The sequence below is a fragment of the Canis lupus genome, chromosome 1 (assembly GCF_003254725.2).
Source record: "Canis lupus dingo isolate Sandy chromosome 1, ASM325472v2, whole genome shotgun sequence".
Lineage (NCBI taxonomy): Eukaryota > Metazoa > Chordata > Mammalia > Carnivora > Canidae > Canis > Canis lupus.
Genome location: NC_064243.1, coordinates 28,269,104 through 28,287,307, shown reverse-complemented (window position 1 = coordinate 28,287,307; position 18,204 = coordinate 28,269,104). Strand labels below are relative to the sequence as shown.

Below are 18,204 nucleotides of genomic sequence, written 5' to 3'. Positions count from 1 at the left end.
GGTGACGTGATAGCAGTGCTGACCAAACGTGACAATATTATGAAAGCATTTTGTTCAACTACACCTATCAGGTTTTATTAACCACCGAGCTAGAGCAGAAGCCTACTCTGAATTTCAGTTTCTTCATTGATACACCGTGGAGATGGAACAAATTAATTTCAAAAATTATTTTTGCAACAGAACTCACTTTTTAAGTCAAATCTCATACAGAACTTTGAAATACAGAACCTATGGAACAATGGTCTCAAATCTGCAAAGTCTGTCATTTAAATTTGGATTTTTCAATAAAAATCAAAGAATTCTTCATCTCCTGCATGCCTGTTTCCTTCCCCATAGTCTCTCATTGCTTGAAATAATAAAATAAAAGTACCTGCTGCTCTTTTGCTTTTTAAAAGATAATATGGCTAGTTAAGTTTTAAATTAATTTTCTTACTTTGTACTCAAAAGCAGAAAATATTTAGGGGATCTTCAAAGTGTATAATAAAATGATTCTGGGCAGCCCCCGTGGCACAGCGGTTTAGTGCCGCCTGCAGCCTGGGGTGTGATCCTGGAGACCCAGGATCAAGTCCCACGTCAGGCTCCCTGCATGGAGCCCTGTTTCTCCCTCTGCCTCTCTCTCTCTTTCTCTCTCTGTGTCTCTATAAATAAATAAAAATTCTTTAAAAAAATAATAGTAAAATAAAATGATTCTTAGAGAGTTTTATATTTAGCTATTATTCATGAGTTTACAAATATCTGCATTAAAATAGCAAATGCTCTACATACCTTTGGTTGATTAATGACTCTCATGCTAGAAGGAGGGTCAGTCATCAAAGTCATGTGACAAATGAAAAGTGTAATGAGAAACAAATATTTTCTGACTTCTAACAATGTTCCATTCATCAAATCAGACTTACTTTTTTTATTAAGAATGAAAAAAGCATGAAAAATGTGGAATCCTTTCCAAACTAGGCTTCTCTAACTCCAAAATGACTTTACCATAAACCCTGAAATATTTCCTCCTTTGAGAAAACCAAGCAAGCACAATTTTTATAGAAACCATGGCTGGGTATATATATATATATATATATATATGTGTGTATAAAACAGTGTAAAAGTGTCCATACCTGCCTTACTAATACTCTACTTTCTATACATTTGAATTTCTCTTACTAATTTTATTAAGTCATGTCCCTTTGCTCAAAAGGGAAAAGACTATTATTTGTGGTGTGACTGGATAAATCTTTCCTTTTAGAACTGCAGCAATTTGCCATGGAATGTTTTGACTTCACATTACACATTATTGTTACCCATGTATTTTCCCCAAGCTAATTATAATGAAATCCTCAAAGAACATTTCCAAGTATTTACTATTATAAACAATTTAGTGATTAATATCCTTGCACTCAGAGATGATATTCAAAATATATGATAGGTCCAAGCATCAGGGATCCCTGGGTGGCTCAGCAGTTTAGCGCCTGCCTTTGGCCCAGGAAATGATCCTGGAGTCCCGGGATCGAGTCCCACGTCGGGCTCCCGGTGCATGGAGCCTGCTTCTCCCTCCGCCTATGTCTCTGCCTCTCTCTCTCTCTCTCTGTGTGACTATCATAAATAAATAAATCTTAAAAAAAAATAGGTTCAAGCATCAATCAATCAAAAATGATGTCAACTATGAAATATATATATATATGTATATATATATATATATATATATATATACACATACAGATAAGATAGTCTTACGTGTGCAACTGCGTCTACATTAGCCTGGATTAAACTTATGCAATTTCCCACGTTTTAGTTATTATTTTCCTGCAATAAATTCTTAAAAATGGAACTGTTGGGTCAGAAATACACATTTTATTAAAAAGAATTTTGAAGCACATTCCTAAAATATCTTTCCAAAGAGCTTATTATTCATTTACACTCCCACCAGCAATAGGAAATAGGAGTACCAATTTTCTAACACTCAACAACACTGAATATTTATTATATAAGCTCTGTAAAGAATACTAACCGATGTGTAAAAGATGATATATAATAGATTATGATGATCTCAAGTCTTTGTTGCTGCTTAACCATGTCCTCTACCATGTGACTTTGCAATCCCTCCCATTAAAAGATAAATTTCTTGCCTTTTGATTCTGAGTTTGGTCATGTCTTTGCTTTTCTCAATGATATGTTGGCAGGTATGACCCAAGCAGAGGCTTGATACACAATGACTTGTCCACCTGGGCTTGCACTCTTAATACTTTTACCATTGCCATAAGACAAGTACATGAGCTGGCCCACTGATCCCTCTCAAAAAAAGAATGAGAAATACATGGAACTCTAGTGGAGTATGAAAGACATAGGGAGCAGGACTGCCCTAGCTAAATAATCCCAGGCAAGCCTCAACTAGATACAGGCACCAACTACATAGAAACAAAAGCAAGACTAGCAAAGACCATCCCAAAGCAGGCAACTCCCAGTCAACCAAAAAAAAAAAAAAAAAAAAAAAAAAAAAAAAAAACAATGTTTTTTTTTAGTCGCTGGATTTGAGAATGTTATACAAAAATGGTTAACTGATACAATATCTCCTTTAATTTCAATTTATTTGGTTAATTTTTTTTGTTTGTTGTTCCTTTACATTTCTTCCTTTATGGTTTCTCTGCTCATGCCACCCATTCTTTTGGTTTAGGGTAGTTACTTTTTTTATTATTGATTTGTAATATAGCTCCTTATGTATTAATGGTATATCTCATCTATTATATATGCTGTAATATTTTCTTAGCTTATTATTTATATGCTGATTTTAGCATACAAAGATTAAAAATGCATGTACTTAAGTCTATCTATATTTTCCTTTATTATTTTACCCTTGGTGACCTACTCGGAGAGATCTTCCTCCTACATCAAGACTTAAAAAATATTTACCTACATTCTCCTTTAATACTTATATTGCTTCTGCTTTTATAGTTAAATATTTATTATAGCTGGAATATGTTGTGGTAAAAAGTTATGAGATAGGGAATCTAACATTAATTTTTTTAACAGATAGTTGTTCCAATATCATTTGCTGAATAATTTATCTTTATTCCATCAATTTGAAATAACATATCCATCATGTACGAAATATTCCCAAAATGCTTGGGTTTGTTCCTAGTTGTTCTATTTCATTGATTTATTATACATTTCTATTCAAGTGCCCCAGTGATTTATATATTATCAGTTTATACAATTTTAAATCTTGATGAGGAAGTGTACATCTATTACTCCTTTTACTACACAGAAAAAATTATAAAGACCATTTTAGAAATGTATTCTTCCCAGTTAATTTTAGAAGTATTTGTAGGACTTCTCTTTCCTTTTTTTTTTTAAATTTTATTTATATATCCATGAGAGATGCAGAGAGAGAGAGGGAGAGACATATGCAGAGGGAGAGGCAGGCTCCCTGCAGGGAAGCCTGATGCGGGACTCGATCCCAGGACACTGGGATCATGACCTGAGCCAAAGGCAGATGCTCAACCGCTGAGCCACCCAGGCACCCCTTAGGTTTCATTTAGATATAATTAATTAATCTAATTAATTTAGAAAAAAATGTCTATTTTAGTCTTCTCATTTAGAAATATGGCAAATTATTTAAATATCATTAAATCTGTATCAACATTTTGGAGCTTTTCATCATCTGGGTCTTTGGTATCTCTACTTACATTTTTTCTTTTCTCTTTTTTTTTAAGATTTTATTTATTTATTTGTGAGAGGCACAGAGCAAGAGAGAGGCAGGGGGAGAAGCAGGCTCTACGCAGGGAGCCCGATATGGGACTCGATCCCGCATCTCCAGGATCACAATCTGGGCTGAAGGCAGCGCCAAACCGCAGAGCCACCTGGGCTGCCCCTCTACTTACATTTTTTCTTAAGTGATTCTTTTTCATTAAAATATGGATAGTTATTGCTTGTATAAAGAAGATACTGATTCCATAGCCAGCCATTTTACTAAACCGTTTTTCAACAAATTTTCAATTGATTCTCTTGAGGAGACAACTATATAATCTTGAGGCACTCCTCTAAAATAATATTATAAATAGAAAGGATGTATTTTTGTTTTAAAATATGAAATACTTTTTTCACACTACATATTCCACATAACTATTTTTGGAAATCAAAAGCAGAGGTTAATTCAAAGATTTTCAGTATTTTCTTAGTTATAAATCTTGAAAATATTCTTCATGATTTTTTATTCAAATTGACAGGATCTTCTCCTTACAAAATAGTTGAAGCTTTTGGTGAAGAATTTTGCAAATCTTTATAATTCTATTTTAGATAATAAATCCTGCTGGCAAATACTGAAAATCTCTTGATCTTGAAGCTTTACTAATATCATCCTCTCAGTCAAGAGCTTCTCATCTATATTCCAGTAAAATCCTCCCTCTAGGTGCCAGTAGACAACTTTAAAAATTCAGATCCACTCAACTGTTATCCCTAATATTAAAAAGAGAGCAGGATCCAGATTGCAGGAAGAATGTAAGTAAATGTATAAAATATCTTCCAAGTAGTATTTTGGGGAGCCTGATGTGGGACTCGATCCCAGGTCCCCAGGATCACAACCCAATCCTAAGGCAGATGCTCAACCACTGAGCCATCCAGGCACCCCCAAATTTTATTATTTAATAACATGTTAAGAAGTTCTGTTTATAAAAATTAAACTTTAAACCTTTATTAAACTAAATTTAAATAATTAAATAGAACAGAATGGAGAAGGCTGATTTCTATCATTTTTTGTAATGTACAGAATTAAAACTGTTTTCACTTTAACTATATATTGTCCATAGTAGTAACATTACACTGAAAAATAAGTGAGTGAGATTACATTTAAAGATAATAGAGGAGCTCAGGAGTTTATGTTATTATGTGACATTTTATTAAAAAAAATAATCTATCTCTAATTTAGACTTTCTTAAGTCAATGGATGTTTTCAGAGTTATCAGCTCTTTAAAAAATTAACTGATAATTAGGAACTATTTCCCTTAACATTGTCCACTGACCCAAAATCTCACAAAATTTCATTAATTTAATACAATGACAGAACTCCTTTCTCAACTCCTAGAATAATGGTTCTTTACTTCACCATTGGCTTATAAGCATTTTAAGACTATTGAGGTGCAGAAATCACACCATTAATGATTTGCAGGGGATTCTAATACACAATCAGAACTGACATTGCCTTCTAGCTAGACCAAACTTTAATCTGGATTATCTGCATTAAAATCATATTGTTGGAGCACCTGGGTGGCTCAGTCAGTTAAGCATCTGCCTTCAGCTCAGGTCAAGTCCTGGGACTGAGCCCCACATCGGGATCCCTGCTCAGCAAGGAGCCTGCTTCTTCCCCTCCCTCTGCCTATAGCTCTCCATGCTTGTGTTCCCTCTCTCTCAAAAAAATAAATAAAACATTAAATAAAATAAAATCACATTGTTTCTGTAATATGCATATTCCTGTATTCCACATCATATACAATGAATCTGAATCTGTTCTGGGCTTGGTCATTTTTATAAGCTCTCTCTCCTTGCTATTCAAATTTCATCCACAGGCTAGTAGCATCAACATAACCGAGCTGGTTGTAAAAGCAAAATCTCAGGCCTCACCTCAGAACTTCTGATTCAAAAATCTGTTTTAATAAAATCCCCCCCGGGGAACCCTGGGTGGCGCAGCGCTTTAGCACCTGCCTTTGGCCCAGGGCGTGATCCTGGAGACCCGGGATCGAATCCCACGTCAGGCTCCCGATGCATGGAGCCTGCTTTTCCCTCTGCCTATGTCTCTGCCTCTCTCTCTCTCTCTCTCTCTCTCTCTCTGTGACTATCATAAATAAATAAAAAATAAAATAAAATAATAAAATAAAATAAAATAAATAAAATAAAATAAAATAAAATAAAATAAAATAAAATAAAATCCCCCAGATGATTCACATGCACGTAAGGTTTGAGAAGCAGGAGTCTAGGCGATTCCAATGCGTAGTCAGGGTTAAGGATAACTACAATTAAGAACACATCTTCCCATTCTGCAATTTAGTAACAGAAATTATTGTTTCTTTAAAAAGATTCATTTTGCTCCCTAAGATTGAACTTACCATAAAGAGACAAAAGGAGGAAAAGGAAGACCCAAAAAAGAGAACATCTCTCACTAAAATCTTAAATAAATATTAAAATATCAGAAATAAATTTTTAAGGTTGGAGTATCCAACTAGGATACTCCCTTAATTAACTTTATCAGTAGAAATTTCTAAATATCCTTGAATTACCAATATATTTACAACCTGGATCACTTAGCTTGCTTAGTTGTAATGACTCCATTATCTTTCCCTTTTTCCACAAGTTCCTATGAGTTAAAGACCCTTAATGTTTTGTATTACCCTTTCTCCCATCAAAAATACCACAAAATGTTCTCAAGCTTTACGAGAAAAGCACAGCTAAGACACAATGAAAAGAGAGATAAGAGCAGCAGTCATAATTGAGAGACTGTGTGTGTATTTATTGTTTGTTTTCTCCATAGGCTCAAGGGTATTACTCTGTGCTAATGATATTTAATTATTTTTTAAGTTTTTTAATTTGTTCTTTGTTTTTAATCATGGGAAGCCAAACTAAACTTAAAAGATTACTTTGCTAAGCACCAGCATTTTAGAATTTTGCTTTGTTCTGTATCTGGAAAGGTGAACTGACCTACGACCTTTTGTACAATCTGTAACTCTCCAGAACCTGTATGAAAACCGCAGAAACAACCACATTTACGCACATCAGCACCACAGTAAATCCACGTGAGCTACAGGGTGGAAATAACAGGCTTGGGCCGGTGCTGCTGGGATGCATTGTGATAAAAAACATCCAGAAGCGTGGTCCTCCCAATAAAGCCCTATGAACAACATTTAACTTGTAGCATATTTTCTCAGTAACATGCTCTAACATAAAGCTGGGTTCTGTGTCATATTTATTATAGTCTTCCTCCTTCAGAGTTTTAATAGAAAATTAACTATGAACTCTTTAACTGATGCTTAATATATTAACAATTAAACTGGTCTTAGCTGTATTACTCAGCTTCTCCAGGTCATCCACAGATAAGTCTTTTCTTCACTATGCAAGAATGTCAATTTTGTTGTTTCTGCCATCTTTGTGAATAAAACCAGTGTTCCTTCGACAGATGAATGGATAAAGAAGATATATATAATATATATATATATATATACACACACACACAATGGAGATATATATATATATATATATATATATATATATATATATATACCTACATATACAATGGAATATTACTCAGCCATCGGAAAAGATAAATACCATTTATTTACATCAACATGAATGGAACTGGGGGGTACTATGCTGAGTAAAATAAGTCAATCAGACCATTATATGGTTTCACTCATATGCAGAATATAAGAAATAATGCAGAGGACTACAAGGGAAGGAGGGGAAACTGAATGGGAAAAAAATCAGAGAAGGAGACAAACCATGAAAGACTCAACTCTGGGAAACAAACTAAGGGTTGCTGAAGGGGAGATGAGCAGAGGGATGGGGTAATTGGGTGATGGGCATTAAGGAGGGTATGTGATATGATGAGCACTTGGTGTTATACTCAACTGATAAATTATTGAAAACTATATTTGAAATTAATGATGTATTATACATTGGCAAATTGAATTTAAATAAAAAAGAGAGAAAACAGTGTTATCAAACTGGGCAGTTGATACTTGAAAGGATAGAATTGGGGCCTAACCAACAGAGAGTATGCTAGGTAATCCTCTGGTTATTTTGTCTAGATAAAGCAGTCTGTTATTTGTATAATCCTGTTCTTGATCAGATTGCTTCTTGGTTCTTGGCTGGGTGCTCTATCAGTTCCCCTGCCTGGGATGCGCTTTCACTGATTTTGCACAAGTGCTTCCTGCTGGCCATCTGGGTCTTCCCTAACTGCCTACTCAAAAGGAGCTCCAGGTTCCTCCCTATTAAAGAACTTTGCTTTATTTTCATCAGAGCACTCATCACCATCTGATACATATAGTTTTAAATTTTAAATACTGTCTAGCTTTCCCGATGAGAGGGCTTGCTCCAAAAGGGCAGGGACATCGTCTGTCTTGTGACCAAGTATATGGTTCTCAGAACCATAAGAGAGCTTGACCCCTTCAAAGGCCTTCAGTGAATATTCATTGAATAAAAGAATGAGCCTTGAAAGCCAGAAAAATCACTCTTAGGAATATCTAATAATCTGTATGTCAGATATTAATATTAATCTACAATGAGAAAGTGGCAGTCAGATAAAATAATGTATTCAAATAAAAACCTGGGCATTTATAAAATCTACCAGGCTAGATCTACTTATTCCTCATGGAAAGAAAGAAATGCTTCAGATCCAACTATTAAAAACTTGACTCTGTGGTTCTTATGCCTCAGGCTAATCCAGGGAGAAATATATCAATTAAAAATGCAGGAGATAGGGGATCCCTGGGTGGTGCAGCGGTTTAGTGCCTGCCTTTGGCCCAGGGCACGATCCTGGAGACCTGGGATTGAGTCCCACGTCGGGCTCCCGGTGCATGGAGCCTGCTTCTCCCTCTGCCTGTGTCTCTGCCTCTCTCTCTCTCTCTGTGACTATCATAAAAATAAATAAAAATTAAAAAAAAAACAGGAGATATTTTGTTGATGGTTTCCTTTGCTGTGAAAACTCTTTTTATTTTGATGCAATCACAATAGTTTATTTTTGCTTCTCTTCCCTTGCTTGAGGAGACCTACCTAGAAAAAAGCTTCTACAGTCAATGTCAAAGGAAGTTACTGCCTATGTTCTCTCCTAGGAGCGTTATGGCTTCAGGCCTCACATTTAAGTCTTTGATCTCTTTTGAGTTTATTTTTGTGTATGGTTTAATAAGAAAGTGGCTCAGTTTCATTCTTTTGCATTTAACTGTCCAGTTTTCCAGCACTATTTATCAAAAAGTTTGTCTTTTCCTCATTGTTTATTCTCGTCTCCTTTGTCACAGAATAATTGACCATGTAAATGTAGGTTTATTCCTGGACTCCATTCTGCTCCATTGATCTATGTGTTTATACTGTTTTGGGGACTACAGCTTTGCAGGATATCTTGAAATATGGAATTGAGATAGTTCGAGTTTTATTCTTTCTCAAGATTTCATTAGCTATTCAGGTTTTTTTGTGGTTCCATACAAATTTTAGTATTGTTTGTTCTAGTTTGGTGAAAAATGTTATTGATGTTTTGATAAGGATTGCTTTCTACCTATAGGTCACTTCGAGTAGTATTGACATTTTAACAATATCAATTCTTGTAATCTATGAGCATGGACTGTATTTCCATTTCTTTGTGTCACCTTCAATTTCTTTCATCAGTGTTTTATATAATTTCAGCCTTTCACTTCTTTGGGTAAGTTTATTCCTAGATATTTTATTCTTTTTGGTGCAATTGTAAATGGAAGTGTTTTCTTAATTTGTCTTTCTGCTACTTCATTAGTGTATAGTAAGGCTACTGATTTTCTAGATATTAATTTTGCATCCTGCAATTTTACTGAACTCATTTATTACTTCTAACAGGTTTTTTTGTGGAATCTTTAGTTAGTTTGTTTATTTGTTTGTTTAGTATAGTATCATGTAATGTGCAAAAAGTGACAGTTTAACTTCTTTTTTACCAATATGGATGCCTCTTATTTCTTTTTCTTGTCTGCTTGCTGTGGCAGACTTCTACTACCGCATTGAATAAAAGAGGTAAGAATAGATATCTTTGTCTTTTCCTGACCTTAGAGGAAAAGCTGTTTTTCACCATTGAATATGATGTTAGTTATGAATAGATATTTTTCCAAAGAAGATATACAGACAACCAACAGGTACATGAAAAGGTGCTTAACATTACTAATAATCAGGGTAATGCAAATCAAATGAGATATCATCTCACACCTGTAAGGATGGCTATTATGAAAAAGGCAAGAGATTAGTGTTGGCAAGAACGTGAAGGAAAGGGAATTCTTATGTACTGTTGGTGGGAATGTAAATTGCCATGGCCACTATGGAAAAACTGTCTGAGAAAAAAAAAAAAGGAAAAACTGTCTGGAGGTTCCTCAAAAAATTAAAAACAGAACTACCGTATGATCCAGCTATCCCACTTTTCTGTACCAAAGTAAATGAAATCACTATCTCAAGGAGATATTTGCACTTGCATGTTTATTGATGCCTTAGTCACAATAGTCAAGACACAGAAACAACCTAAGAGTCTGTCAATGTATGGAAGAAGAAAGAAAATGCCATATAAATATATATTATATGCCATATATATTTATATATAATTCAGGAAGAGGCAAGAAGAAATCTTGCCAGTTGCAACAACATGGATGAAATTTGTGGTCATTATGCTAATTAAAATAAATCGCACAGAGAAAGACAAATACTATATGATTGCACTTATACGTGGATCTAAAAAATTGAACCCATAGAAACAAAAAATGTAAGAGATGTTCCTATTTTTGCAAAATATTCACTGGTTTCCAAACAGATTTTCATATGAAATTTTTAAAAATGTTCTCATATTTTGGGTGCTTACTTTTATTACCTTATAAGTTTATAACCCTCTATAAATGTATCTATTTCCAAATTTAAGTGATATTTATTTGATTCCAAAACAAATTTATTCACTACACAACCTTTCAATCTAGATCAACATTTGTCAACTGTTAAGAACCTCTGTGGTAGCATTTCACACTGCAGAAGTGTGAAAAGTAGCTTCCCCAGAGAGAAATGAACCTTACTAAGACAGAATTTAATTACCTTTCCTGCTCAGTTGAGGCACCACAACTTGTCATTTAATACTTGGTGCAGTCCACATGACCCAATTATCCACAAATATCAGTAACTGAAAATATTCCATACCTTGCTAATTTGCAAATAATAACAAAATCTGTTGCAAGATGCTAAATCTGCACTCCAAAATGTTCTCTACCCAGTCATACTCCCAAAACTCTGAGGAATATGCTATAGATAATGATGGGTTTCCAATGCTCTTCACAAAATATTTGATAATGACCTTTGGTGAGTTTGAAAAGACAGTCTGTCTACACAGTGATTAAGAATGCAGAGTCTGGAATCAGTCATCTGGGTCTGAATCAAGCCCTGCCAGCAGTTTGCCACAGGATTAAGGAAGTTATTTGGTGCTTCTGAACATCAAGTTTCCAAATGAAGGAAATAACAGTGCCAACCTCAAAGTATTATGAGAATCACACATACCAAGGCACATAAACTCCTCAGCACAATATCAGGCACATACTGAGAAAGAAAGAAATGATAACTGCTTTGTGGCCAATATTTTTCAAATTTGGAGTTTATCTTTTTAATCATATTGATTACTTTGGTAATATACTGAGATTTTCAATTTGTACCTTCAGATGTGTACCTATACTTCCTAATTTCTCAATCATAATGATGTCCAGATAACTATGAGTACCAGTGGAGGGCTTAGTCCTAACATCATTTGGGTCCTTTCTGTGCATCGTATCCCTTGTTTACTCTTGTCCCACTCTACTGCACTGTCTCAAGATCTTTGTGCTCTTTCTCTCCATTTTACTCTTTGATCGCTCACCATCATTAGGTGGTGAGTCTGCATCAACCAATTACCATGGAAGGTTCTGGGTCCTGCTGATACGCTCTGTACCCAATAGTCTCACTCAGTCTCTTCCCATGAACAATCTGTCTTCTCATAATGGACAGGCCCATGTGCTTTAGCCACTGACTGAACCTGACTTTTTACAAGAGTGTGGAAATGGAAAGGGGGATTGGTAGAATGACACTTCTTTCAGTAGAAAGAGACATTTCCTGGCTGAAGCTAGAGCTGAAAACAGTCTCTACCTGCCCCCACTCCCACAAAAGTGAATGTCGTAACATTTCCTGTATGACCCATTTAAGTATCTATCTATCTGCCCACAGCAACTTAGGATGTTGCTGTTGGTCTGCTACTTGCTTAATGTCCTGTGATCTCACTCATCATGGATTTGACTACAAATAAGCATGGGCTCATTAGTAGCTTCTATAACCACCAATGACCTATATACATGACCAAGAGGTGGGAATTTTGCTTCTTATTTTCAGGAGTTTTTAGAAAGACCAAGAATTTTCAGTTTCATAAGTATGAGTTGGTATTTTTAGTGAAAAAATATAAACAATACAAACAAGATCAGTTATAATTTCTATTCAGATAGATGTAATAATAATAACTTTATAGTGTAAGTTAATACCAGGCATGGGTACAAAAGTAATACATACTTGTTGTAGAAAATTTTTACATATACAAAGTATTACATATAAGAAAATTTAAATACCTGGCTTTCCTTTTCCCCTCTCTTAGACCATGCCCACAGTTGGCCACTGTCAATCCTTCTAATTATAAGTCTGAATTGTCAAGCCACAAATTTGGGATTTTCTTTTCTTTTTTTTTTTTTTCACACTACAATAGTTAATTTTATTTGTTCAAGGCTCATATTGCAAGCATTAAACCAAGCATGGGCTTTGATTCTGTGAGCCCAGATTCACATATTTAGGAAGATAAAAGCAAACTGTGATCCATGTATATGGATGAAAAACTAAAGGCTCACAGTTAATCACATCATGGTTTTAAATTTCTATAGCCTAGAAGCCAGAAGTCACATCACAGATCTTTTAGGGCTTTCTGGATGTCCCACAAGGTATCCGCACTTTTCTTGAGCTGGGCAAACTTATCATCCTTCAGCTTCTGATTGATCACACTGGTTAAGCCCCGAGCGTCCAGGATACACGGAAGACTCAGGAAGACTTCGTTCTCAATACCATACATGCCCTTTACCATTGTTGACACTGGATGAATCCTGGAGAGATTTTTCAACATGGATTCAATGAGATCAGCCACACTTAATCCAATAGCCCAGCTGGTATATCCTTTTAGCTTGATGACTTCATAGGCACTTTCAACCACCATCTTATGCACTTCCTTCCAATTTTCACTGTTGTTGTCTGTTCCCATTTCTGGATTCAGTTCCTGAAGAGAAACACCTGCCACATTCACTCCACTCCACAGAGCCACACTTGAGTCGCCATGTTCTTCCAAAATCCATCCATGGCAGCTGCTGGGATGAATGCCAAGTTTTTCAGCCATAAAATAGTGAAATCTAGCAGAATCCAGATTACACCCACTTCCAATCACACGGTGCTTGGGTAGTCCACTTAGTTTCCAGGTAACATATGTAAGAATATCCACTGGGTTGGAAACCACAATTATGATACAATCAGGACTGTACTTGACTATCTGAGGATTAACATTCCTTTGCACCAGATTGAGGCGGCTCTCTCCCTCCTGCTGACGGACTCCTGCAGTCACCACCACAATCTTAGAATTGGCAGTCACAGAGTAATCTTTATCTGCCACAATTTTAGGTGTCTGTAGAAATAAGCTCCCATGCTGTAGATCCATCATTTCTCCTTTGATTTTATCTTCTAAAACATCCACAAGGGCAAGTTCATCAGCCAGAGACTTTCCCACAATGCTGATGGCACATGCCATACCAACTTGTCCAACACCCACTACAGTGATCTTATTGTTTGGGATCGTGGCCTCTTCTTCTGCAACTGGTGCAATCAGTTTTTCCTTAAGAGTTGCCATTGTGCCCTGAGACCAGCGGCTGTAAGGGTCACACGAAGGAGACCAGGTTAGCTGCCTGCGTCTCCTCCGGCATAGGATCCGCTCTCCTCCGGCGCAGGATCCGCCTCTTTATTTTCTTGATCACTGTTTTAAGCCTTTTTGGTAGTAGAAACATAATATTAACCAATAGATGATATTCTTAGTTCATTCTAATTTTTTTCCTTCATAACATTAGAATTTTACTGCCTATCTTCTTTTTTTCTTTTTCAGGATTATAGTTGCACTTAGAGGTTTATGTAAGAGCAAGATATCTGGAAGGATGTGGGATGTGGCAGTTGTCTGCTCCTCAGGCACATTGTTCCAGGACAAATCTGATAGATGCTGCATGCTTTCCACATGGCCACCATAGAAGGCTGCTGCCAGGAGCCAATCCTGAGCTGCCCCCATTCAAAAGAAGAATACTTAGAATATTTTTGTTTCCCAAAAAGAATGTCTTAGTTTGAGTTATCATGTCTGGAAAAGAATGAAGGTGCAAACCAGAATAAAGTGGTCTGAGCCAGATTCCATTCCAAAGAGTACTAGTGAAAAACCAGGAAGAATGAGACAAGGAAGGATAAAAGTTCAAGATAAATAGGTGTTATTGAGATTAATGCTGTGAACGGTGGCTCTTCAGAGAGAAAAACAGCCCCCAACAGACAGGACTGGCCTGGAACTATCAGCTAGACTTTGGTTTTGCTAAGAACTGGCCTGACACTCACAGCTAGGTCTCGGTGTTCTGTTAGGCAAGAGTAATTTCACAGACCTTCAGCATCAGAGAAGGGCACTCTGATTGTAATGATTAGGACAAAAAAAAATCATATTATAATTATATCTTAAAACAGATAAAAACATGAACATTGCCCAAGCCATTAAAAACAACCAAGTATCTTCCTAACCATGTTCATATGAGTGCCTGCTACTTCTTTACCAGTTACAGATATAACCTCACTTTATTCCTCCCATCTTATAGGTAAGATTTAAGATACCCAATCATAGAATCAACCTTGCTTCCTGACCACATTCAATCCTGAACAAAGAACAGTTATCTTGAACTCTCCTCCAGAATATCTAACACAGTTTAAAATGTGTAAATCATTTTTAACAGTTTCTTACATAGATGTCCCACAGTTCCCTATGCGGTACTTTCTCTGTAACAAACATTAGACCAAATTTGTTCAACAGCAGATGTATTCTTGCTGGTCTTTGGTTGTAGGGTATTGAGACATTCTTTTCTGCTGGTACCTCTTGATGAATTTACAGAATATATCATAGACTTGTCCATTTGAAGGAGAGAGGCAGAAGTTGTGCATGGACTCAGACCAAGCAAGTTCCTGCCACCTTTTTTGGTGATGGGGGAGACAATGCCATCACCACAATCCCCGCTATCTCTCAAATCAAAGGTATGAGTCTCCTCTCCAATTCTCTTATCAGTGCCTGCCATAGCATTCTGATCTTCCATAGGTGCTTTAAGCAATGTGGAATTCCATTGGACACAAGAAATCAAGAAGTTGGCCTGGGCCAAATAGAGTTCTTCTCTTGCTCAAGCCTTACTCAATGCTGGCACATTTTTAGGTTACCCAGTTAATAAAATGGGCAGTACTCCAATAAGTGGAATAAATTGCTGCCAAAATTTAAGCAAGCCTACTAAATGTTGAAGAGTTCAGCAATTCATTGTTTGTGAAGCTATCTCTTTTCATGCCCAAGATTCTTGGATTCCAAAAAATTCGCTGAAGTGTCAGACCCCTGTGTTTTTAGAAGAAGAAGAGAAGAAAAAGAAGAAGAAGAAGAAGAAGAAGAAGAAGAAGAAGAAGAAGAAGAAGAAGAAAAGAAGTACATGTATACTAAGGCACCTATCATACAAGCAAATTTTCTTGTCCTATCGACTGATATTATCAATGTAATAAATGGCCAATGCCCCAGGAACTAATTGATTCACTTAGTGAAAAACTAATTCTTTTGGTAACTTCTATATATTGACATTAAAAAAATACTACTCACCATAAAGAAGAATGAAATCTTGGCATTTGTGACAACATGGCTGGACCTTGAAGGTATTAAGTTACATGAATTAAGTCACAGAAAGACAAATACCATATGATTTCTTTCATATGTGGAATCTAAATAAACGAAACAAATAGACGAAACAATACAAAATCTAATAAACATAGAGAACAAATAGAAGATTATCAGAGGGGAAGAGAATTGGAGGGTGAGCAATATAGATAAAGGAGGTCAATTATATATGGTGACAGTAAATAGGCTTTGGTGATGATCACTTTGTAACACAAATGGATGTTGAATTATAATGTTGTACACCTAAAAGTTATGTAATATACTAATTTTATCTCAGTTTATTTATTTTTTATCTCAGTTTTTTTAAAAAAAAACTTCTAAAATGGATAATTTTTTTAAACTGGCAAAGCAAGTAAATGTTTTTTTTTTTTAACTTATGGTCGAACTGTAAAATGACAACCACTTTGGCCAACAGTTTAGTAGCCTCCTAAAAAATAAAATATAAAAGCAAAGAAAATGTGGGCCATTTATATGCATGCACATAAACCAATATTTCCTAAAATTTAGAATATAAACGTACTTACATAAAAAATAAAGCCTCAGAAACACTCCAGAGTCATCTATAGAACAGCTTTCAAAGTATCATCCTTGAAAAAAAAAAAAAAAAGTATCATCCGTGGAAAAGATTTACCTAAATAAATATATTAGAAATATTACAGGGATCCCTGGGTGGCGCAGCGGTTTGGCGCCTGCCTTTGGCCCAGGGTGCGATCCTGGAGACCCGGGATCGAATCCCACATCAGGCTCCCGGTGCATGGAGCCTGCTTCTCCCTCTGCTTGTGTCTCTGCCTCTCTCTCTCACTGTGTGCCTATCATAAATAAATAATTAAAAATAAAAAAGAAATATTACAAATGAAAAGATGAGGGCAGCTAGTTTTGACAAAAATAAGTAAAAATGCAATATTGATTTCAGGTAATATAAATTTTATGGTAAAATACACCAGATTAAAAGAAGAATATCAATATTTATAAGTAGGTTTAATCAAGAAAAATATAGTTTATGAACCTTCTGACTGAAAAATTTTCTTTAACATTTCTTGTATAGGTCTACCAGCAACAAATTTTCTCAGCTATGTGTGTATGTATGAGAGAGAGAGAGAGAGAGAGAGAGAGAGGGAGAGAAAGAGAGAGAGAACACTTCATTTGCCTTCATTTTGAAACAAATTGTATTATAAAATTCAAAGTTTTTTCCTTCCAGAACATTAAAGTTACTTTTAAAAAAACAAAAGTAAAGCTATCTTTTAGTTTGCATGGTTTTTGACAAGAAATCTGTGATAATTCTTCTCTTTGTCCCTGTACATGATGAGTCTTTTTTCCTCTGGTTTCCTTTTATATTCAAAATTGGAAGTATATCTGGTCCCTTTTTGCTGAATATTTTTCTGTTTCCCACCCACCTTCACATATGACTCCAATTACATGTATATTAGACAGCTTAACATTATCCCACAGGTCCCTGATGCTCTGCTCATTTGTCTCCGTCTTTTCTTCCTCACTGTGCTTTTCCTTTTGGATAGTCTCTATGGCTGAGAGCTTGCTGTTTTCTGTGCTGTCTAATGAGCTGTTGACCCTAATCAACTGTATTATCCTTTTTGCATATTGTACTTTTCAGCTCTAGAAGTTCCATTTGGGCTATTTTTCTCTTTTCATCATGTACCCTTTTTGAATATATCGAGCACATATATAATTATTGTTTTAACATCCTCATTTGCTAGTTTCATAATCTTTTTAATTTCCAGGGATATTTTCTAGATTCATTTCTATTTTCATGTAATTATAATCACATGTTCTGGGGGTACCAGGGTGGCTCCGTCAGTTAAGGATCTGCCTTCAGCTCAGGTCATGATCTCAGGGTCCTGGGATCAAGCGTGTTGTCGGGCTCTCCACTCAGCAGGGAATCTGCTTCTCCCTCTCACTCTCCATCTGTGCTCTCTCCTTCAAATAAATAAAATCTTAAAAAAAAATAATGATCACATTTTCTGCTTCTTTGCATGGCTGGTTAGTTTTGTAGTTGATGCCATTCATTGTGAATTTTATGTTGTTCTTTGCTGGGTTTTGCTGTATTCCTTTAAACAACATAGGATTTTGTTCTGGCATGCAGTTAAGTTACTCGGAACGGGGTAAATCATTTTGAAGCTTAAAGGTTTCAAGTTTTATAGAGATATGTCAAAAGCAGCCTTTAGCATAGAGCCAATTTATGACCACAACTAAGCTGAAACTCTTCTAAGCATCCTATCCAATGCCTTTTGTATGACAAATTATTTCCACTTGGATGGTGGAAACATAGACTATTAGCAGCCAGTCTGAGCTCTAAGAATTTTTCGTCCTAGTCTCTTTGTGATATGTTCCCCACTCTGATTTCAGACAGTTTCCTCTCATGCATTATGGAGATGAGTATTCAACCAAACACTTGTGGGAGGTCTCTGCATGTCACTAGAGCTCTATCTCTGTGCTGCTTCCTCCTCCTGGTACATTGTCCTGCAAAT

At 35.8% G+C, this 18,204-nt stretch overlaps 1 protein-coding gene and 1 long non-coding RNA gene across 17 annotated transcripts in view; one reads left to right on the top strand and one right to left on the bottom strand.

The window, feature by feature from the left end:
- Positions 1-18,204, bottom strand: part of LOC112644163 (L-lactate dehydrogenase B chain-like) — a 171,201-nt gene that overhangs the window by 93,929 nt on the left and 59,068 nt on the right. For 6 of the 16 annotated variants that reach the window (XM_035710565.2, XM_035710553.2, XM_049112928.1 and 3 more), the window contains 3 exons: positions 16,246-16,308; positions 15,647-15,692; positions 10,157-14,046 (listed from right to left, as the gene is read on the bottom strand). In XM_035710565.2, the coding sequence (XP_035566458.1) occupies positions 12,644-13,630 (987 nt within the window). In that variant the 5' untranslated portion in view covers positions 13,631-14,046; positions 15,647-15,692; positions 16,246-16,308 and the 3' untranslated portion in view covers positions 10,157-12,643. Of the gene's footprint in view, positions 1-10,156; positions 14,047-15,646; positions 15,766-16,245; positions 16,309-18,204 lie in introns of those variants that run through there. The other 10 variants (XR_007412191.1, XR_007412195.1, XR_007412198.1 and 7 more) reach the window with 5 other exon arrangements.
- Positions 1-18,204, top strand: part of LOC112644164 (uncharacterized) — a 45,147-nt gene that overhangs the window by 5,358 nt on the left and 21,585 nt on the right. The window lies entirely within an intron of this gene.